Source organism: Haliotis rufescens, unplaced genomic scaffold, assembly GCF_023055435.1.
Source record: "Haliotis rufescens isolate VD_foot unplaced genomic scaffold, xgHalRufe1.0.p SCAF_21, whole genome shotgun sequence".
NCBI classification, from domain to species: domain Eukaryota; kingdom Metazoa; phylum Mollusca; class Gastropoda; order Lepetellida; family Haliotidae; genus Haliotis; species Haliotis rufescens.
This window is the reverse complement of record NW_025963902.1, coordinates 11,247,518-11,271,778: the sequence shown is the minus strand read 5'-3', so window position 1 is coordinate 11,271,778 and position 24,261 is coordinate 11,247,518. Positions and strand designations below refer to the sequence as shown.

Here is a 24,261-nt window from a genome sequence, read left to right as displayed (position 1 = left end):
GAAACAATGTATACTTAGGTCAGACTGTTTTGTTAGTGGGGCTGGGGGTGGGGGTGAGGGGTGGGTTGGGGGTGTTCTGAGTTTTGGCCTAAACTTTCGGGTCAAATTTTGAAATAATAATTTCATTTCGATTTCAACTATTTTTTTCATTTCCTCTCTTGATTTGTCGACATCCGTTGTGTTTGTAACTTTTTTAAAGATATATCAGCGTTAGAAATTGGCACTAGTCCTGTAGTCCTTACCAAACTGCCCAATAGTAAAGGTATCCTAAGGACTAGTAGAAATTGGCCCATTTTAAGGGTTTTGCTATATGTTATCATTAAAAGGACTAGTGGACAAAAACTGTTAGTTTCTAACCCTGTATATATTCCACCGTTTTTAATTATAGTTGTTTAAATAATGTATATTTATTGATAGCGATTGTAAATGAGTTTTTTAAAAAACCAATTTACTTATTTCTGGTTGGTGGAAAAAACACACTGCTTTTTCTTCTTCTTCTTTTCAAATTTTAATTTTCGGCAATTTTTTTGGGAGATTTGTAACAAAAATATTTTTAAAAATCTGGGCTTACTCACAATATATATGTTGTTCATCCTGCAGGTGGTCCAGATGTTCAAGGGGTGCAAGCAGGAGGACATGCCCCCTCATGTGTTCTCCATGGCCCAGATCGCCTATCGGGAGATGTTGAGTTCGCGCAGGGACCAGTCCATTATCACCATGGGCCGCAGTGGCGGCGGGAAAACTATCAACGCCAAACATATCCTTCATTATCTCACCTTGTCAGCCGGCAGCATCTACAACATCCTGAATGGTGAGTTTTGTGTTCAGCATCTACAACATCCTGAATGGTGAGTTTTGTTTTCAGGCCTGTTGCCCAAGGATCTTAGTGCTAAGATTATTACAGCCTGTTGCATTTCTTTCACATTGCCAGACCCATGAAGATTCCGGGATAGAATTGGTCTTCAGCAACCCATACTTGCCGTAAAATATAATTATCAAGCCTTGAAGTTGGTTTAATACTATCTCATTCGGGGTAGAAAAGATCTTAAGCAACTCATGCTTTGCTGTGAAATGTGACTGTGCTTGTTGTAAAAGGCGACTTACGGGATTGGGTGGTCAGGCTCGCTGACTTGGTTGATGCATGTCATCGATCCCAATTGCATTGATCGATGCTCATGATGTCAATCGCTGGATTGTCTGAGTGCGGCGTTAAACAACAAACAAACAAACAAACAACATCACATTGCCATGCTCTTGTGTGGATTCTGGGTTTGAATTGGTCCACAGCAAACTGTGCTGGCCTTAAGAGGCGATTTAGAGGATTGGGTGGTCAGACTTGGTGACTTGGTTGATAGTCTGTCTCCGTACCCTGACAGCTTCGAGCATTGTTCACAACATCAATCACTTCATTGTCTCGTGCAGAGTTGATTATTTTAGGATTGACTGGAATTTTTTTTCGGTTCATTTAAGTATGAATTGAAAACTGATGTGCAAACTGTATGAATCCACGTAGTTACCGCCAGATTCAAACACTGTGTTCCCTGAGAACGGGAAGACACAGTTGGAAAAATGCAGGTTAGAAATGAAACACAAAATTTGTGGAACCCTTCGAGCGGAAAAAAACCAGGTGAGCGGGCCTGCACGTCTGCTGTTCCCTTCCTCCTCGACCCTCAGTCTCAAAAGGTCATTTGGACAATGAATATGCATGAATTTTGCTAAATGTGAGCAGAAAGGGTATTCTCTCTCTCGTAATATTGGGATTCCCAGACATTCTGTAGTAATAAAAGTAGTTCGCTTCGGTGGGCATGTCTTAATTTTTTACATTCATTTGAAAATGAATGCAATAACGCGTGACCAGTTCAGCTAATCAGAATGCAGGAATTACAATGAACAATAAGAAAATTTAATTATTTACCAGCCGCAGTCATGTTGAGTGCGGCGTTAAATAAAACAAGAACGACTATAGTATAGTATCCGAGCTATGCTTACATACTTCATGTTGAGTTAATGGAGTGACAAGTTGACAAGATTACGTTGGATCTCTAACATTTAAATATATACCATCTGTTTGTAGTGGACAAGTTGACCGCCATTATGTCACTCATGGAATCTTTCGGCAACAGTCGCACTCTGCTCAACACTAACGCCAGTCGCTACACACAGATCACTACGCTGGACTTCGACCACTCCGGCCAGATCAACTCCGCATCAATACAGGTAGGAGATAGTGTCCAGTTGGGTGACGGTCAAGGGCATTGTTACGCCCCTTTAGCTGGACAGTGATTGTTGTGTGGTCAGCTTACAACCTAATGGATATCAGCATTTGAAATTGGCACTAGTCCTGTAGTCCTTACCAAACGGCCCAATAGTAAAGGTATCCTAAGGACTAGTAGAAATTGGCCCATTTGTTATCATTATAAGGACTAGTGGACAAAAACTGTTAGTTTCTAACCCTGGGATATTGAGTCTTTTAGCTTCGTACCAATTTCAAAATACAAAATACATTCTTCGCTGTTGATGTAAACAACACAAGAAGTTAAGAAGAGACAATTTTTTCATATGACTATAGTTAATCCAGTCATGGTCAGAATAACTATAGTCATTTGAAAAAGTGGGTGTTCTTTTACTTCTTTTGAGTTGTATATATTTTGACCTAAGGATAGACTGATTCTGGACACAAAAATGGAGTCTATTGTCTGGTGGCCTTTTCATGTGGATATCTATGAAATTAGGTTAATTGTTCATTCTCATTAATATTCATCATGAAGTTTGATAATAAAAATAATGTGTATATCCAAAGTGCACCAAATCTACATCCTAATGCATGCACAAAGTGCTACACTATTAACTCGGTCAACGGATCAGCGCATACTCGATTTTCATTCTCATCTCCCTGGGGAGTCTGTGGGTCCTGATGGCAGCCTAGTGATTTACTTTATTTCAAACACTGCCTGACACACTGTGATAAAACAAAAATACTATTCGAAGAGGCATTATCCCAACTCACTCACCATTTATCAAGGTATTTATCATGTCTGTGTGTTCAGGTGCTGATGTTTGAGAAGAACCGCATTGTGCGTCGTCCAGAGGGGGAACCAACCTTCCACGTGTTCTACTACATGTTGGCTGGGGTGGAAGCACAGCTGAGGTGGGTGTATATTGTCATCTCTTCCTGGTTCATTAGGGGGATTGCTTAGTGGTTGAGGCTTTCATTCCTCACTCGAGACCTGGGTTCCATTTCCCACTGTACCCATGAAGATCCCACTGAACCCATGCTTGCCGTAAAAGGCGACTATGCTTGTCGGAAGTTGCGACTAATGGGCGAGTGGTCAGGCTCGCTGACTTGGTTGATGCATGTCATCGTATCCCAATTGCGTGGATCGATGCTCATGATGTCAATCACTGGATATTCTGGTCCAGATTTCATTATTTACAGCCCGCTGTCATATAGCTGGAATATTGCTGAGTGCGGCATCAAGCAGCAAACAAACAAACAAACCTCCAGTTCCATGTCATGCTGACATCCCCATAAACCCATGAAGTCTTCATCCCCGATTACCAGCCGGTTACTCACAGGTCATTGTGCAGACAGAGCGGTGTGCAGACATGTGGCAATGTTTCTAGCCAGGTCACGTGTCCTGTGTCACTTGTCCTTTGTCCTGTGTCCTGTGTCCTGTGTCACGTGTCCTGTATCATGTGTCCTGTGTCACGAGTCCTGTGTCACGAGTCCTTTGTCACAAGTCCTGTGTCATGTGTCCTGTGCCCTGTGTCCTGTGTCCTGTGTCACGTGTCCTGTATCATGTGTCCTGTGTCACGAGTCCTGTGTCACGAGTCCTGTGTCCTGTGTCCTGTGTCACTTATCCTGTGTTCTGTGTCACGTGATTATGACATCTGCAATCACAGGATATCTTGCAGCCCGGAATATGGACTACTATCCATCATGATTGTTCTCTTTTCAGGAATGAACTTCAGCTTCAAGTGTTGAATGAACACAACCTATTCATGACACCACTTCAGAAGGTAAGGAGTGATGACTACTTCATCATAGAGCGTTTCACATGCATTTCTTTTGGTTGTTTTGGTAGGGTCTTAGATTTCAAAATTTACAAGGGTTTGAAATACGAGCATGCCCTTGGACAGATAAACATTTGTAAATTTTCAGATGTCTACATGTCTTTTAAGGGTATGTATTTGAATAATTTTATATTACCTGAGTACAGAGACAAGATGATAATGTATTTCCACCATGTGATATACAGGGGTCATGCTGCCTTGTTTTCACATTTGCCATCATTGCTTCAAAACAGGATGTGTGGCGAATGGTCACTGGTCAGGATTGGCTGATATCTAATTTTAAATGATTGACTTTAAATTACTTGACCCTGACACGATACGCCTTCCTAGTATATCGATAAATATGGCGACACTTGTGTCATGATACGGTACATATCGAGGTACATACGTTCCATCTTTTCCATGTTGACAGTCTAACAAGTGGTTGTTGCTATCAACCTGTTTGTATTAATTTAGATATTTCTGCAGTGTTTTTATTTTTTTCTCTCTCCAGCCCGATGACCGGCAGAAGGCTAGCCTTCAGTGGGGGAAAGTCATCCACGCCCTCCAGACCATTGGGGTCTCAGACGATGAGTCCAAAGCCATCTTCTCCGTGCTGGCGGCCATTTTCCATCTAGGAGTGGCAGGAGCGACAAAAGGTGAGATGACCGGGACACACTCTGCGATGTGACGAAAATGTCTTACACTAGCGACAGACTGCATATCACGTGACCAGAACAGATTTTTCTAGTGATTGTTAACAATTGCGCTGATTCTAAAAGCCTTTCAGTGTGATTTAAGGATTCTTTTGTATAATTATAAAGCTACGCTTGGACAACTGCTACAGTGAGGAGTATATCTTTACGCCTCAGAATGGAGCCGTGAAGATCCTGGTTAGAATTATCTTCAGCAACCCATGCTTGTCGTAAGAGGCAACTAGCAGGATCGGATAGCCAGGCTTGCTGACTTGGTAGATACATGTCAAGGTATCCCTATTGCACGGATCGATGCTCATGATATCAATCACTGGGTTGTCGGGTCCAGGCTTGATTATTGACAGACCACCATCATATAGCTGGAATATTGCTGAGTGCTGCATTAAACAATAAACAAACAAACAAACACTTCAGAATGACCGTATCACTAGTTATCCATAGGGCTTCGCTGCACGTGAAACTAAACCCATTGTAAACAAAGGATAAAACAAGATTTCCGTTTTACCAAATTTCTCATTGAGAAGCCATTGCTGAATGTGTTCCTCATTTCAGGAAGCAACAACAAGTCTCAGTTCAACAAGCCGGCCGCAGCACAGAAGGCAGCCTCCCTGCTGGGGACCACGGTGGAGGAACTGGCCAGGTCCATCTTCACCATGTCCGGCACCTCCACTCTCACACGCAGCACCTCCATGAGGTAAGGGCAGACAACTCCAGGAAGTTCATCAAGCTCCTCACAGCGATAGCCCGTTCGCGGAGCTCTCTATACTATCACTGCCATTAGTCAAAACTCCCTACTGTGATATGTGGTCACAACCATGCTTGGAGTTGAACTCGCAACCATCGGACCGTTATGCTTACAAACAAGCGATGACGGCCGTGACGCCGAATACTCTTTCCCTAACTAAATTATTTTCTTTGTTTGTCAATTTGACTTTCTATTTCATTTTAACTTTCATTTTATTGGTATAGAAAGTATGTAAGGAGGGATTCGAGTGATTTTCTCTGTTCATCTGCAATTTTGAACCTGTGAAATATGGTCAGTCATAAACCTTTTAAAAAATAACTGTATTGGCATTACCAAAGACTTAAACAAAAGTATAAATGTTACTACATTTGGGGTTAGAGGGCAAATTTTAAGATTCTTGTAATGGCCGCGCCCACACTGGTGGCAGTAGTGATGTTACCGAGAGTGTTACAAAGTTGTCACTCGCTGGGAAGGAGCTTTGAAGTTTATGTGTTGCTTCCATTAGGCCTTTGATTTAGAACGTCTTACAATTAATAGTGAGTATACTTATGAGTGGAAAACAGTAACTAATCCTGCTGAAAGAAATTATGATTACCATATTCGATATAATAAGCGCCCTGCTTTAATAAGCGCCCATGGGGATATTTGCTAATATATTGGCTCGTGAACAGTCCCAAAAAGAACCCCTTCCGATTGATCAATGTACACACAACTTATTTATTCATGTATAATACGTACTCGTGTGTTATATGCACCCTTAATTATTGGCAATTAAATTCTGGAAAATATATCTGTCGCTCAATTACGCACAGACTTTTCTTTTGTATCATTTCAGTCTGACAGCATAAACCACGAAATTTACAATCTTTCAACTCTGTTTTTGTTTCTCACCAAAATTATATTCTAATAAGAGCCCCCTATTTCTAATTTTGAGAGTGCCCTGGGTGCTAATTACGTTGAATACGGTAGGCCAAATTTGAGTTTTACTTCATGCTACTTCCATATGAACAGACATTAATCAATGTATATTTATGTATTTCCCACTTGAACAAAATGTATGAGGTAGGGGAGACAACTCTGATGACTTGATGCCTTGCAAAATAAGAGCACACTGTGTGAGCCGATGGGCCTATACTTGTTCATTTCCACAAAAAAAAAATATGTTTTGTAAATGTCTCTGTTGACTTGGATTAGAATCTCTCAAATTGTCTGGTATTGCAGGGTTGGACCAGGGTCTGAAAAGTCGGGTAACCTGAGTTCGGACTCTGGAGCTTCACCTTTGGAACATCTAGAGGCCTTTGTTGTAGGACTGTACTCTGATGTCTTCAACGCTGTGGTGTCTCTCATCAACAGGTAAGGGAAGTGAGTGAGTGAGTGAGTTGGGTTTAAAGCCGCTTTTAACAGTATTGCAGTTAATCGCAGCATGTCAGCTTAATGAGGAAGTGATGCAGGTCTCAGACGTTGACCCCTTCGGTGAATCCCACGATCAGGGGTATGGTGCTGAGGAACCTAGAAACATAATCAGTGTGATTTGGGATTCGAACCCACAACCATAGGTTTCTGGCGTGCCCAAGGGACGCAACTCTGCACAGCAAATCGCAGTGCCTTAGACGACTGGGCCACCTGTGCCCCCATGGGTAAAGGGAAGGAATTGGCAGTGTGTTCTTTTCTTCTATGTCTTTAAGTATCAGTTTACATGCTGTAGTATCAATGAAAACAGAGTTGGCTTATGGAATTAAGTACTACCTTCTGTATAGCTTCAATGCACTGTTTCTCAAGCAAATCTCATGCAGTTTCATCCATTCTTCTGGTTTAACTCCCCAATGGGATTCCGTGTGAGAATCCGAAAAAACTGAACGCTCTCCTATATTCCCAGATCTCTGTCTTCCAACGTACGGACACAGTTCTCCATCACAGTGGTGGATGCACCAGGCTTCCAGAACCCGTTGACCTGTGGGCGGCAGAGTGGGGCATCGTTCGAGGACCTCTGCAACAACTACGCCCAGGAGAGGCTGCAGCTGTTCTTCCACGACCTGTCCTTCACCCAGCAGCAGGACAGATACGCACAGGTGGGTCACGGCAGGTCAAGGTCAAGGTCAAGGTTACATGTGTACCCAGAAGGTATGCCTTAACAAGTTGAATTGGCTTGTAGGCTGTGAGGTCAAATTGGTTGAAATTGATGTCTTGTTAGAACTGTAGGGATGCAAGTTTGGCACAAGCAGGTGAGAATTGATCCCCGGCAATCTATGCTGGTCCTAAGAGATGAAACCCGTGAAGATTCCGGGGTAGAATAGGTCTTCAGCAACCCATGCTTGCCTTAAAAGGCGACTATGCTTGTCATAAGAGGCGACTAATGGGATCGGGTGGTCAGGTTCGCTGACTTGGTTGATGCATGTCATTGTATCCCAATTGAGTGGATCAATGCTCATGATATCATTCACTTGATTGTCTTGTACAGACTTGATTATTTACAGACCGCTGTCATAAGGCTGGAATATTGCTAAGTGCGGCGTTACACAACAAACAAAACAACCCTAATTTCAGCGAATACCGTAGATATGTCATCTTATACCTATGATCATCAAGTAATTATCCTCCATATGTTTTCAGGAAAACATTGACTGCGACTTTGAGTTTGTGACCAACAGCCCAGCAGCACTCGTGTCACTCATAGACAAAGCTCCACAGCAGGGCACGGTAAGACTTGAAGGAATTGTCACATGACTTTGGAAGTTATCAAGCTGTTAAGGAGTTATGTCCCTTGGAACATGGGCTGATACAGTTTGGGGAGACGGAAGTGTTTGGTGTTTTTGATTGGGGAAGGGAGTGCTTTTGCAGAGTCACTTGTTGCTTTGATAGTTATAAAATGTGAATTATGTGGGGAATTTTAAGATTCTGTGATAAAATGTGTAGTCCCCTGCAGCCCTTTTTCTTAATAAAAGCTGAATCAGGTTTGGGATCTGATGACAAATTTAGCTTGGTTTATGGTGTGGTTGTATCTCAGTGAAGTGGATTGTTGTTCCTGCCATCAGCCACCGTTTTTTTCTGATGCTGACTCCATTATTTACAAACTAGAAGGTCGGGTAGCCTAGTGGTTAAAGCGTTCGCTCGTCACGCCGAAGACCCGGGTTCGATTCCCGACATGGGTACAATGTGTGAAGCCCATTTCTGGTGTCCCCCGACGTGATATTGCTGGAATATTGCTAAAAGTGGCGTAAAACCATACTCACTCACTCACTTACAAACTAAGATGGTAAAGCTTTATGTTACTTCTGACTTAAGTTTTAAGCGGTAATCAATTCCAAAGTAGAATCCCCTCATCCTAACTGGTGATAAGTGTTGGTGTATTTGTGTAGCAGTTAAATTTTATGTTCCCAGGTACGCACTTCCACCCAGGACCTACGGGATGCTGAGAAGAAAGGGTTGCTATGGATACTGGACGAGGAGGCCATCTTCCCTGGCGCCACAGAAGACAGCTTCATGGAGCGATTCTTCTCCCAACATGGAGAGCAACCTGTCAGACGTAAGTTACAGTCACCATTTCCATGAAGACACCAGGTTAGAAGTAAACAGCGTTAGAAATTGGCACTAGTCCTGTAGTCCTTGCCAAACTGGCCAATAGTTAAGGTATCATAAGGACTAGTAGAAATTTGCCCTTTTGAATGGTTTTGCTATATGTTATCATTATAAGGACTAGTGGACTAAAACTGTTAGTTTCTACCGCTGGTAAAGCATAAAAACCTCCTCCTGGTCTTGACTGAGAATGTTAGTCCAGGGCATCAGGGCATTGGGTCGGGCCTTTAGCCCTCCACCATTTTCCCTCTGCTATGGGTTTATATTTTCAGTCAAGAACGAGGAGGAGGTTTTTTATCCAACTTATTAGCAGTCTAACTGCAAGAAATACCAGAAAGAATAAGAAGACATTGGGATACATTGTAGTGAAACAATACAGTGCATACTGGTATGAAAGGAATTCGATGAAAGCATGCCAGAGAAAGACAATGTGCAGCATGTGCACAACTGAAGTAATGACATGTTAGATTGAACACCCTTTCATCACCTGCTTCTGGTGGTTCAGTGGGAAACCAATGGGTTACGAAACTAAATGCGATATAGGTTAAGGATGGGTTCCCTAGGGCACACATTCACTCGATGCAAATGTTCCTGGTTTCAGGTGACAGTCTGTTGAGGAAGGGTTCCCTTGGGCACACATTCATCCTGAACCACTTCCAGGGCACCAACCCCGTACAGTACAACGCCAGCGGCTGGCTCAAGTCCTGCAGGGACAGCCCCATCTCCAGGAACGCCACTGTTGTGCTGCAGGACTCCAAGAAGTAAGGCTGCAAAAGCAACACAATGTTCTTATTGATTTATACCGTGAAGATCCGGGGTAGAATAGGTCTTCAGCAACCCATGCTTGCCGTAAAAGGCGTCTGTGCTTGTCGTAAAAGGCGACTAACGGGATCGGGTGGTCCCCATGATGCATGTCATCGATCCCAAGTGCGTGGATCGATGCTCATGATATCAATCACTAGATTGTCTGGTCCTGACTCGATTATTTACAGACCGCCGTCATATAGCTTGAGTATTGCTGAGTGTGGCGTTAAACAACAAACCATCCAACCATCCATCTTATTGAGTTATGTTTGGTATATTTCAAACTTTACAGGATTTTATGTTTTAATGGTCTGTCATTAATTCAAATTTTGTAGTTAGAAAGCGTTGTAAGATTTAGTTTAAAATGGTTAATCTTTGTTACATAGCATTTAATTGTAATAATGTTTTTATAACTGTACATTCCATTACAATTGGTCCATTATATGTTTTTAAGTTGTTTTGTTCCATAACTGATTGCCTTAGCAGCATTAGAAATTGGTCCTGTAGTCCTTGCCAAACTGACCCGTGAAGATTCCGGGGTAGAATAGATCTTCAGCAACCCATGCTTGTAGTAAAAGGCGACTATGCTTGGCATAAAAGGCAACTAATGGGATCGGGTGGTCAGGCTCACTGACTTCGTTGATGCATGTCATCAATCCCCATTGCATGGATCGATGCTCATGATATCAGTCACTGGATAATCTGGTCCAGATTTGATTATTTACAGCCCGCTGTCATATAGCTGGAATATTGCTGAGTGCGGCATCAAGCAGCAAACAAACCTTGCCAAACTGGCCAATAGTTAAGGTATCATAAGGACTGATAGAAATTTGCCATTTCTAAGGGTTTTGCTATATGTTATTATAAGGACTAGTGGACTAAAACTGTCAGTTTCTATCGCTGGCCTTCGGTTCGGATTCACCTTGGTTATGATGTCCAGTACATAATACATGACATGGCCTTTGGTACCTAACCTTAATTGGTATTTTGTCTTCAAACAATTAGCTGATAGCTTTCTATATAGGGGCGGTCAGGTAGCCTAGTGGTTTAGGCGTTCACTCGTCACACCGAAGACCTGGGTTCGATTCCCGACATGGGTACAATGGGTAATGCCCATTTCTTGTGTCCCCGCCGTGATATTGCTGGAGTATTGCTAAAAGTGGCGTAAAACCATACTCACTCACTCACTCATTATGGTAGCATCTTGTTTAATATTCATTAGAACCCCAGAAATATTTGCTTCAGGACCACTTCAAAAATGTTTGTTTAGATTTGTTTCAAACTGGGGATTGCTAAGGAGCAACCTCTGCTTGGCCCCGTTCCACAAAGCGATCTTAGCTTTGTTCTCGACTGTCATAAGTCCATGCTAATGTATAGGGATGATGATGGTCTTAGCGCTAAGATCGCTTTGTAGAACGGGGCCCTGGTCGTAAGAGGAGATTAAATGCCAGGCTCGTTACCTTGGATGATGGCGTGTCATCATACTCCAAATACGTGGATCGTTGCTCATAATATCAATCACTGGATTAACCTGTCCAGGTTCAATTATTTACAGGAACCATCATAACTTGAATATTGCTGAGTGTGCATAAAACAAACACGTGCACACATCCATGTTTCAAACTGACGACTGTTTCAGACACAACATGAGTACGCTGTTCACCAGCGTGAAGGCGCCCGTGGCCGGTGTGGTCAGTGGGTCTATTGTCGGGATGGAGGGAACCACGTCACTGAGGCGGGTTGGCAGCATGAGGAGGACCTTCATGTCCGGCACTGCTGGGCTCAAGAAGAAGTCCATCTGTCTACAGATGAAGTTCCAAGTGGTGAGTCCTTGCTTCCATCATCATTATGGTTTTTTTTAAACTAACTGCTTAAATTCTTTAAATTACACCATCATTACAGCGATTTATGTATTGGAGAAAACACGCTCACGAGGTTTTGTAGACAGAGCATGCCCTGGGGAGAGGGAAAAAACGACCCTAGGGCATGCTCTGTCTACCAAAACCGAGGGAAAGTGTTTTTCCATGCTTATAAACCGAAAAAAGAAACTTAAAACAACATTTATCAACATTTTTATGTTTCGAACATACTTTCCATGAACCTTAGGAAACGCGCGTAAAATATCTGTTGCTGGTGTACGGATCTTGAAAAGGACACTCTAAAAACCAGTGCGGCTTATCAACACCTCCAGATATGAAGGTTGCGAGTTCGTTCCTCGGGAATATAAAGAAAACATTTTTCATTTGATTTTATATTTCATTACATGTTACAATCTGAATGGAAGTTATATTAATAAAATACCCAGGACATTATATAAAAACACTTGGATATTATATAATATCCCAGGGATATTACAACGTCCCTGTTTATGAGATTTAACCCGACTGGAAAGTAAAACCTCGCAATAGGTTTTAATGCCTATAGAAAGAAGTCTCTTACTTAATAGGGATCCCAATGAATAGGTTTATAAGTGTAGGAGAAAACACACCTCTGACGTTTTGGTTGAAATGTATAACCAGTAAAGGAGGGAATAGCATGAGGACTATTCTGACCCGAGGGTTTACAGTTTCAACCAAAACCTGGGAGAAGGGATTTCTCTGACTTACATACAGTTGAAACAACGTTTATTAATATTTGTTTTATATTATATATAAATTGTGTTACGACAGTCTGAAGAAATGTCCATAAAATATATCTGGCCAGGAAATATACGCTAGACATGGTATTTTTTAATGAACCACCTATTTTCAACCAGTTATTAGTACAAAATCTTCCGGGGGCACGGGTGGCCCAGTCGTCTAAGACGCCGCGATTCGCTGTGCAGAGTAACGTCCCTTGGGCACGCCAGAAACCTATGATTGTGGGTTCAAATCCCGGTTCGCCCCGATTATGTTTCTAGGTTTGTCAGCACCATACCCGTGCTCGTGGGTTTCACTGAAGTGGTAAACGTCTTAGACCTGTATCACTTCGGGCTTTCCTCCCACATTAAGCTGACACGCCGTGATATAACTGGAATAATGTTAAAAGCGGCGTTAAATCCAACTCACTCACTCACTTACAACTCAAATCCTATATCTTTCGACCTTCTGTCTCCAAATGACTTCTTATTGTTATGCGCTTTGAGCATGCACTATGCATGGATATATGCGCCATACAAATGGACTATTATTATTATTGCTGGTCCTAAACGGATTGGGTGGTCAGGCTCTGTGACTTGGTTGATATGTTTATCATCATGTCCCAATGGTGATGAGCATTGCTCATAAATATTGATCGGTGGATTGTCTGGTCCAGACTCGATAATTTACAAGTTGCTGCATATGGCCTTTAATATTGCTGACTGTGGCGTTAAACATTAATCACGACCACTGTTTTCTTCTAGGATTCTGTGATGGAGACCATCAGGAAGACGAAGTGTCACTTTCTGCACTGTATTGTGCCGCAACACTCGGCCGGCTTGTGTGAGCTCAAGTCCTCGTTGTCAAACGCCACCAAGCCAAACTCCCATGATGAGATCCTACTGAATGTCCCACTTGTCCGAGCACAGATTCGTGGCTTTGAGATCATTGATGCTGTCAGACTTTTCAGACAAGGTAAGAAAATCATCATCTTTAAAAAGAAATATTTATCCTCTCTGCTGAATAGAAAGTTGTCTTTTCATTTGTTTTCTAGTATGTTATCAGCGATTTGAGTGATGCAAAAAATTAGATTTTCATTCTCATTTTCATTTCATCAAGTTGTGAACTGAAGTCGAACAGTAGTCAAAGGGGAGGTAACTCATATGACAGAATTAGACAGTACAAGCTCCTTTCCAGCGCTTGACACATTCGTCACACTCTCGGTAACATCGCGGCCATTACAAGAATTTTTAAATTTTATGTCTTTGGTAATGCCATCATTGTGATTTTTTTTAAAAGTTTACAGCTGACCATATTTCCCAGATGAATTTACCTTCTTGTTTGTTTGATCAAATTGGTTCGAGATTGCAGACGAATGGAAAATCACCCAAATTCCCCCTTACATTCTTACTATACCAATTACATGATAGTGGAAATGAAATAGAAATTCAAATGGGACAAACACAGAAAATAATATATCAGCGTAAGTGTATTCGGCGTCACGGCAGTCATTGCTTGTTTATGAACATAACAGTCCGTCGGTTGCGAGTTCAACTCGAAGCATGGTTGTGGTCACCTATCACAGTGGGGAGTTTAGACTGGTGGCTGCGATAGTATAGAGAGCTCATGAACAGGCTATCACTGTGAGGAGCTTGCAGACAGCAGTCAAAGGGGACATAACTTACATGAGAGAAGTTTGACAGTAGTCAAAGGGGAGATAACTCATGTGACAAATCAGACAGTAGTCAAAGGGGACATAACTCTCATGACAGAAGACGGACAGTAGTCAAGGGGGAGATAACTCTTGTGACAAATCAGACAGAAGTCAAAGGGGACATAACTCCTATGACAAATTAGACAGTCAAAGGGGACATAACTCCTATGACAAATCAGACAGTAGTCAAAGGGGACATAACTCCTATGACAGAAATCGGACAGTAGTCATAAGGGAGATTAGACATGACTACAGCATGCATTGATGTTGTAAACTGTTATAGAAGTCTATTATCTATTTTTACAGGATTCCCAGATTATATGCAGTTTTCCGAGTTCAGGCAGAAGTTTGAAGTGCTGGTTGCTCCCAATGCTCGCCCAGATAAGGATATGGATGAGAAAAAGGTAACTGAAGTTAATCAACAGTCAGTATTGAAGGCCTGAAGCAGGTAACCCGGGCTATTGAAAGCGTTACTGAGAATGCAGTGTGGATAACTCATGACTAGAGAGTACAGATAATCAGAAGTATGCTTGATGACACTGTTGAAATTGATGTCTTGTTAGAACTGTAGGGATGCAAGTTTGGCACAAGCAGGTAACAAATTGATCCCCGGCAATCTATGCTGGTCCTTAGAGATGAAACCCATGAAGATTCCGGGGTAGAATAGGTCTTCAGCAACCCATAAAAGCTGTAAAAGGTGATTATGCTTGTCGTAAAAGGCGACTAACGGGATCGGGTGGTCAGGCTCGCTGACTTGGTTGATGCATGTCATCGATCCCAATTGCGTGGATCGATGCTCATGATATTAATCACTGGATTGTCTGGTCCAGACTCAATTATTTACAGACCACCGTCATATAGCTGGAATATTGCTGAGTGTGGCGTTAAACAACAAACCAACCAACCAACCTAAGAGATGACTAACTGGATTGAGTGGTCAGACTCTGTGTCTGGTTGATTGTGTGTCATCGTTCCCCAACATTATTGATTGTTGCTTGGAATATCAGTCACTGGAATGTCTGGTCCAGACTCAAATATATACAGGCTGCTGTCATATAGCTTGAGACCCGTGAAGATCTGGAGTAAAATAGGTCTTCAGCAACCCATGCTTTCCTTAAAAAGCGACTTTGCTTGTCGTAAGAGCTGACTAATGGGATTGGGTGGTCAGAATTGCTGACTTAGTTGATGCATGTTGTATCCCAATTGCATGGATCGATGCTCATGATGTCAATCACTGGATTATTGGTCCAGACACGATTATTTGCAGACCGCTGTCATATAGCTGGAATATTGCTGAGTGCGGCTTTAAACAACAAACAAACAAACAAATCATATAGCTTGAATATTGCTGAGTGTGGCATTAAGCATCACGCGAACCAAAACATATGCGGCGAGGAGTCCCAGGCTGTCTGAGGACTGATGCTCAGCCAGGAGAAACCATGGCAACAAATTGAACTACATCTAACTCCATCTGTAATACAAAATTACTGTTGGTACATCCTGCATTGCAACATAGACATTACAAGGTTGTGTAGAAGGAAGCCATGGAACTGCACCAGGAGATCCACAAAGCGATCTTAGCTCTAGGGATGGTGGGGTAGCCTCGTGGCTAAAGCATTGCTCGTCGAGCTGAAGGCCCGGGTTTGATTCCCCAAATGGGTACAATGTGTGAAGCCCATTTCTGGTGTCCCACACTGTGCTATTGCTGGAATATTGCTAAAAGCGTTGTAAAACCATACTCACTCACTCTTATCGCTTCGACTGTCATAGGGCGGTCGGGTAGCCTAGTGGTAAAAGCGTTCGCTCGTCACGCCAAAGATCCGGGATTGATTCCCCAAATGGGTACAATGTGCTAAGCCCATTTCTGGTGTCCCACACTGTGCTATTGCTGGAATATTGCTAAAAGCGTTGTAAAACCATACTCACTCACTCTTATCGCTTCGACTGTCATAGGGCGGTCGGGTAGCCTAGTGGTAAAAGTGTTCGCTCGTCACGCCAAAGACCCGGGTTTGATTCCCCAAATGAGTACAATGTGTGAAGCCCATTTCTGGTGTCCCACACTGTGCTATTGCTGGAATATTGCTAAAAGCGTTGTAAATCCATACTCACTCACTCTTATCGCTTCGACACTCATAAGTCAGTGTTAAGGGTAGGACTTTGATTATTGGCTGATTTGTGTGTTGTGTATTTCAGGCAGTGCTACAGGTGATGGACAATCTGGATATTGACAAGCTTAGCTACAGGATTGGGCTCAGCCAGGTAAGTCAGCGGTCCTATTAGAACATGTATCAGTAGTCATTAAGTAACCCCTGTAGTCTATCCAGCAAGGACATTGTTTCAAGAGTTGTCCCCCTTGTGTGGATGAAGACCCCGGTCCCCTGTACTGCATGCTTGGTGTGAGACACGACTGAGGATTGTGTGTCTTATTACCAGGCCCATGTTTGCTGGCATGGCCTAGATAGGATTATTTACGGGCTGCCTTGACAATGCCAGATTGCTGATTGTGGCATAAAACAACATTTATTCACTTCATTGACATTACCTGTTGTTAGGTCATGCTGACATTTGCTGTAGAGAGAGAGAGAGAGAGAGAGAAAGAGAGAGAGAGAGAGAGAGAGAGAGAGAGAGAGACGCTCTCTCTCTCACACACACACACATTAATCTTGGATGCAATGTCACACACACACACACACACACACACACACACACACACACACACACACACACACACACACACACACACATTAATCTTGGATGCGATGTCAACCCCCTATTTACCTTCACCTGGTTCTAGAGTATATAAATATTTTTAGAAGTCTTACAAGAATACATCATAGAGCTGATTCGTTGTGACATTTCATGACTAAGCTAGGTCGCTATGACATTCATGACTCAGGTCATGTTGACCAGAAATTCCCACAATAATAATGCTAATGATAGATAAAAAAAATGCAATTTATTTTTGTGATGTTGATCCGGACCCCATCCCACAAAGCGATCTTAGCGCTAAGGTGATTGTAACTCCTATACTTTAACATGGGCTTATGACTGTTGTAGTGTTACTTCCAAACAAGAATATATCAAAATGCATAAATGCCAAGTCAGATATTTTGATCTAAGTAATTAATTTCATGGAAAAAATTACAATATGCTGCATTGTGTCTTCATGGCGGAATGATATCAAATTGTGTCAGGTTGTGCTAGACAGGAATTTCATTCAGTACGAAATGTGCTACCAAGTGCAATTTTTCGAACTTAAACAAATACAGATTACCTCACACATGTTATTAATTTCGTCTGACTGGTTTGTATATTTTGATTCAAAACAGGATCTGTGGTATGCTATTTCATTTGAGTAAGAAATTACTTCAATCTCAAAGTGCACTGCAGAAAACATCCTGATTCAAATGCATATTGCTCCGTCTATGATTAAATCCACCTGTGTTTAGAGCGCAATTCTGAACAAGCTGTTTTACATATGTAAATTTCTGTTCCTGTTGATTAAACGTTTTTGAATTTGATTGGTCCGTCAGCACCATTGCAGTGTTGGTGGTTTCCCACATTGAAAATATTTACAATACCGATTGTCCCGGGGTAGAATAGGTCTTCAGCAACCCATGCTTGCTGTAAAAGGCGACTTTGCTTGTCGTAAAAGGCCACTAACGGGATCGGGTGGTCAGGCTCGCTGACTTGGTTGATGCATATCATCGATTCCAATTACGTGGATCGATGCTCATAATACTAATCACTGGATTGTCTGGTCCAGACTCGATCATTTTCAGACTGCCGTCATATAGCTGGAATATTGCTGAGTGCGGCGTTAAACAACAAACCAACCAACCAAGATTGTGTTTTGTTTTCCACTCTTAACATGACATGCTATCACATTGCTAGGATACTATTGAGTACTAGCCTTCAGCTTAGTCACACACTTCTATTTGAACTTTGTGCTGTATTGAAGGCACAGGCAATAACCTATTGCTTTAACACTGTAGAAATGTGAGTTGATCTTTAGTCTACTTTATTGTTACAATAACAAGAGGAGGACCAATGTGTCATATTGTCCTCTGCACAGCGGGCGGTCGGGTAGCCTAGTGGTTAAAGTGTTTGCTTGTCACACCGAAGACCCGGGTTCGATTCCCGACATGGGTACAATGTGTGAAGCCCATTTCTGGTGTCCCCCACCATGATATTGCTGGAATATTGCTAAAAGCGACATAAAACCATACTCACTCACTCACTCACTCACTCCTCTGCACAACTGCAACATTTAAACAATATCTAAATAAATCACATGGCATAAACTCAATGCAAAAAATGTAGAATGATTTCTCAGGTTAAGATTAAAAGATACGGGTGAGACGATATACCAGTGCATCATAATTTTTCAAGCGACGATAAGATACACGATACGTTATTTCTGTGTCGGCACAAGCGATACACTTGCTAAAATATATTACTTATTACTTATTTAACGACACCATCCCCACCAGCAATTTTTTCGCAAAGTATATTCAAAGTTCACAACTACAAATAGCCGCTACGAATATCTGTGTACAGCTAGCTTTTCCTTCAGAACTTGCTCTGAAATATTTATTGTCAAGAAGTTTCGACGTGATTTGATGTAAAAATGTGTATCGTGAAACATATCGTATCAGGACCTATGTATCATGATACGCATCGTATCGGGACCTAACTGTATCATTTCATCCCTATTAAATCCCTATTGAATGAACTGGCCATCTGGCTAGTGTTGGTATATAATCATACTACTCCAGATGAGTTAAAGAACACGTGATTCTTTCATATAACTATAATTAATCTGTCATGGTAGTTAACAAAACTAATATGAAAGAATCAGTTGTTATTTGACCTCTTTTGAGGGATATGATAGTATAGGACATCAACTAGCCATGGGCCAGTGAGAAAATATGTCTGGTCCACTGCTATTTCTACTGTCCATGGACCGGAGGACCAGCAGGTCTGTCAACCCCTGATTTCTGAAGAAGAGATCCCACTTACATTATATTTGTTGTATTTCATGATTTCATTATTTCCTGTTTTCTTAAAATGCTTTGAAAGATTCAGAGCTAAACATTTTTACTTTGAACTAATTTCCTTATGTAGTCACAGAAATTTGAAACTCTGATTAAATAATGAAATTTTATGTCTTTTTGACTATGAAGACCCCTCATATAAGATCAAGGAACAAAAAGTATGCAGCTGGCTCGCATTTCCAGTGTTGTCTGCCAAGTCAAGTCAGGAATTATATATAGTGATTTGTATGGATCAAGTTTGGTTTATTTGTTTGTTGTTTAACGCCACACTAGGCAATATTCCAGCTATATTATGGCGATTTTTACAAAATCGAAGCTGCACCAGACAATCCAGTGATTGAGATCATGAGCATCTTTTCTCGAAATTGGGATACGATGACATGCATCAATCAAGTCAGTGAGCCCAATCCCGTTAGTTGCCTCTTTCGACAAGCATAGTCGCCTTTTACAATGCGGATGGGTTGCTGAAGACCTATCCTAACCCGGATGTTCATGGGTCGGATCAAGTATGGAGAGAGGGCAGTATGGAGAGAGGGGTGTTTGATAGTAAGAGAGACATAAAATTTGTTATTTGATTTAGAATTTCAGATTCCAGTGTTGTGTTTAAATTTAGTTCAAGTATTTTTCTCTGATTTTGATGTCTTCCATTGCATTTGGCAGAATGGACATACTTCACAAAGTTCTCTAGTAGGTATTCTGTTGTGTTGGTGATGTTACTTGTTCAATTTTGATTTGGAACAATTTACTTTGTTTATGAATCCAGTTGATGCTAACCCATAGGTTGAGGTTTAACCCGTGCACACTGTTGGATGGCTTATCCTAAAATTTTGGGTTGGACATTTAATTTATTTTTTTTCAGTGAATTTTGTCTTTTTTTTGTCATGAAACCATTTTTCAGTTTATGATTTTGAATCTTTGTTTTATTCATGCGTTTTGTTTATAACTTTGCACAGTATCATCACTAATTAATTTTATTTCACGTTTTATTCACAATTATAATATCCGCACTGACTTCCCCTGTGGTTATTGCTCCCTATAGATTTAGGAAAGCAATGTGAGTTTGATATTGTGTTGTAATCGTATGAATTACATAAATTGTTACAAGTTAATCATATAATTAACTGACCCTGGAGATTTAGTCATAGTCAACCTATGCTATGTGAAGGTAAAGTATAAATTCATGGAATGTTGTTAGACTTTTTTTGTGTGGTCAGTCAGTTACCCTGGCTTTACAATGACCTCTGGGATTTAGAGGTTTCAGTAATTGACTATGCAGAGTTGCCTTCCTTTAGAAGTGTCAGTATCCTATGATCCTATGTATTTGCACTGATTGTGATCCCTGATTTGTCATAACCATGTCTGTGTTATCTGGATTTCACTGGACTTTTCTCCCACCTCAAGCTCATATACCATAGGCTAACTGTAGTACCGCTCAAAGCAGTGTTAAACCAAACTCACAGAAAGGGTAAAGATTTGCAACCTGTGGGAGTTTGGTCTTTCCTCTCGCTTTAACCTGATGCAGATGATGTGTACAATTCTGACCTCACTTTTTGAAGTACCTCATGGACTTTGATATTCTAGGGGGGCGGTGGGGTAGCCTAATGTATAGAGTGTTTGCTCGTCATGCCGAAGATCTGGGTTCGATTGCCACAATGGTACAATGTGTGAAGCCCATTTCTAGTGTCCCCTGCTGTGATATTGCTGGAATATTGCTAAAAGCTCCGTAAAACCATACTCACTCACTGATATTCAGGGCGTATATCTTTTAGTTGGTTTGTGAGACCAACTGACAAAAAGATATTTGGAATAAGAAGGAAAAAAAAGAAGACTTTTGACAGTCTTTTGTGCAATAAGGATAAAATATATGGATGAACAACTTCCTTATTACAATTGTAATAAAGTCGTTCTTCATCAGTAGATCTTATCCTTACTTAGTACTTCAACTTCTAAATGCCTCTCAAAGAATTTAATCTTTTGTGTGTCCAACTGTTTTACAATTAGGTGAAATAAAAAAAAAGAAGAATTACATCTTATCACTGGTGTTTGTAAGGAATGGTGAATAATAAGTATAAAAATCTTTATTCCAACAAAGAAGAAACAACCGTTATCTTTCAGTATTGTTTTGCAATCACAGTACCATGATGGCGTGGGACGGTCGGGTAGCCTGGTGGTTAAAACGTTCGCTCGTCATGCCGAAAACCCGGGTTCGATTCCCGACATGGGTACAATGTGTGAAGCCCATTTCTGGTGTCTCCCGCCGTGATATTGCTGGAATATTGCTAAAAAAGCGGCAGAAAATCAAACTCACTCACTCACTCCATGATGGTGTGTGTTACCTATGAGGTTGTTTTCATTCATTAGCAGCACTAATCTGGAAGTGTAAAAGTATATTTATTTGTTTTGATCCACCTAATTTGAATTTTAGGTCAACATGTTTGGAAACGAATTAATAAAATTTGAAAGGCCTAACATGGGAATGTGTTAAAAGTGCTTCAAGATGATCTTGTCAAGCACTTGTCTGAACAGGAAGTGGACTGTCAATGAACATTGGTGTGACCTTTGAACCCTACATTTCGTATTTGTATCTACAAGACAAACACACATCAGTATGAAGGTTTAATATTAATAGCTCTGCAAGGTTGGAAACGTTTTATTTTATGTAGTGATGAAATTATTATGTATGGATGGATGGATGGATGGATGGATGGATGGATGGATGGGATGGGATGGGATGGGATGGGATGGGATGGAGGGAGGGATGGATGGATGGATGGATGATTATATTACATGAGGAGTTATAGGGTTAAAACAGCATTATGTACACTGTTATGATAACATCTACGAATGATTTTTCAATTTCTGGAGAAAACAGTACCGAAGTTCATCTGTGACCAAAGATGAGTGTTTTGCGAAATGGATAAGCTTTCATCTCCTTATATTAGGAGCTAAGTTTTGTGTTTGTAAATATTAGAAACAATGATTAGGACTTCTCTTTCTCTTCATTGTACCTTCCAAAGGGTTTTTATTTCTGGGATGTGTGCTTGGAAAAGGTACAGAACTTGAAAGGAGCGAAATTCTCATCTGTCGTCAAAACTTTACTCAATAATATTCTAAGGCCTTCAACTCTATCGTTAAAGAATTTGGATGCACCATTGCAGCGGTAGAACACTTTTATTCTACTTGTCCTTATGATGATAACGTGTAGTAAAACCCTTAAAAATGGCAAATTTCTATTTGTCCTTAACTATTGGGCAGTTTGGCAAGGACCAGAGGACTAGTGCCAATTTCTAACGCTGTATTGGAACTGTGATGTGACATTTCAACTTTATCCGCTTAATTTAACTATTCACATAAAAATTATTAGCAGTAGTTTAAGTATAAGAGTTAAATTTATAATTGTAACTGGACGTTTTGCTTAATCTCAATTTCTTATGACCAAAGATGTAAATTCTGAAATCGTGTGAGTTCAACGGTTGTGTTATTTTTATGACATTTAATAAATCTCAGAGCTTTTAAAGTTCAACAGTTTTGTTTGATATAGCCGTTACTAGGTTTCATGTCAATTGATAAGATAAGTGTCCAGTAGATTTGTATATGATGACAATAATTGATCTCTGTCGTGATGAGAGGCACTGTGGGTCCATCGCATCAAGCAAAGTGCATTTGCAGGATGTAGGAATAATTGAAACGTATTATCTATACAGCAGGAAACAGTGTGATAGGATGTAGATTTCAAAGCTTGATAGGGTGGGATGTAGATTTACACACATAACCATAGCGGCTTTATCTGACAGTTGACAGGCACAGGAAACGTTTGTATCAGATTAAACCTCTTTCGGTACGTTATTGCTATCACGCAAGTTTTTGAAGTGAACGAGATGGGATGTTTTAATTTATCATTTAGAATGCTTCAAATATGTTGAAGAAATATGTTTGAATGTCAGCTGAGCGATGTTTGGATGTTCGCTAATTTTGTGTTGTATTTTTTTCATGGTTGTCAGTGATATTTGTTTACTTTTTGAAATACACTGCTTTCCACCTGTCTGGCTGTCAAACATTTCTAAAGAAAAAATTGTTAATAATAGTTATCCATAATATACTTAATAGACCCTTAGTCTTAACAAGTACTTTCCGTCTCAGTATAACATGAGCCTTGTTTTCTGAAATATGCATTCATGTCAATAGCGAAATAGACAACTTGACACCAGTTTCTGCACCAGGCATTTCCGTTTATTCAGTCTGAACACAGATCCTTCCCATAATTCATATGATTGTGATTCCGGTCTCTGCCAAAAACTGTAGATTTTAGCGTTATCATATGAACTATTATTAGCTGAGCTGTCATCGTATCCCAATTGTGTAGATCGGTGCTCATGTTATCAATCACTGGATTGTCTGGTCTATACTCGATTATTTACAGACCACCGTCATATAGCTAGAATATTGCTGAGTGTGGCGTTAAACAACAAACAAACAAAACAAACAAACAAAATTTTACTAGACTTTGGCTTTGGATTAGTGGTTAGTCACTGACTGCAATTCTATTTTCTCAGTGCTGTATCATGCATTTCAAATTCATCATGTCCATAGCAAAAAAGTCAATTTTCCATCTGTCGTCAAAGGTTTTTTTCAGAAGGAACTGTCAGTACTTAGTAAATTACCCCAGACAAAGTGTTTCAGTTCTTTCACCCAAAACAAATAGCCCCTTCACGGAGGGTCGAAGTTCTCAGTGTTGAACTTGAAGCATGCAACTTCCTGCAATGTGCACTCATGTCTATAGCGAAATAGACAACATGCCAATAACTGCCACTCAAGGAGAAACAGTACTAATTACCCAGAACTAAGTGGTTCACTTCATACATGGTAGATTTATTATCATTAACAACACAGCTTCTTAGTCTTACCTCCTGCGATATATTCACATGTATCGTGAAATAGACAACTTTCTAGCGTTTTTTTGGTCATTAAATGGTTTCTAAAA

The 24,261-nt window shown here is 40.9% G+C and overlaps 1 protein-coding gene across 5 annotated transcripts in view; it reads left to right on the top strand.

Moving 5' to 3' along the window:
* Positions 1 to 24,261, top strand: part of LOC124145756 (unconventional myosin-XVIIIa-like) — a 152,288-nt gene that overhangs the window by 78,412 nt on the left and 49,615 nt on the right. For 3 of the 5 annotated variants that reach the window (XM_046515653.2, XM_046515654.2, XM_046515656.2), the window contains exons 4-19: positions 601 to 811; positions 2,075 to 2,217; positions 3,048 to 3,148; positions 3,960 to 4,020; positions 4,568 to 4,712; positions 5,322 to 5,463; positions 6,736 to 6,867; positions 7,391 to 7,583; positions 8,125 to 8,211; positions 8,893 to 9,037; positions 9,689 to 9,848; positions 11,531 to 11,714; positions 13,274 to 13,484; positions 14,530 to 14,627; positions 16,417 to 16,482; positions 19,941 to 19,967. In XM_046515653.2, the coding sequence (XP_046371609.2) occupies positions 601 to 811; positions 2,075 to 2,217; positions 3,048 to 3,148; positions 3,960 to 4,020; positions 4,568 to 4,712; positions 5,322 to 5,463; positions 6,736 to 6,867; positions 7,391 to 7,583; positions 8,125 to 8,211; positions 8,893 to 9,037; positions 9,689 to 9,848; positions 11,531 to 11,714; positions 13,274 to 13,484; positions 14,530 to 14,627; positions 16,417 to 16,482; positions 19,941 to 19,967 (2,106 nt within the window). The remainder of the gene's footprint in view (positions 1 to 600; positions 812 to 2,074; positions 2,218 to 3,047; positions 3,149 to 3,959; positions 4,021 to 4,567; positions 4,713 to 5,321; positions 5,464 to 6,735; positions 6,868 to 7,390; positions 7,584 to 8,124; positions 8,212 to 8,892; positions 9,038 to 9,688; positions 9,849 to 11,530; positions 11,715 to 13,273; positions 13,485 to 14,529; positions 14,628 to 16,416; positions 16,483 to 19,940; positions 19,968 to 24,261) is intronic. The other 2 variants (XM_046515655.2, XM_046515657.2) reach the window with 1 other exon arrangement.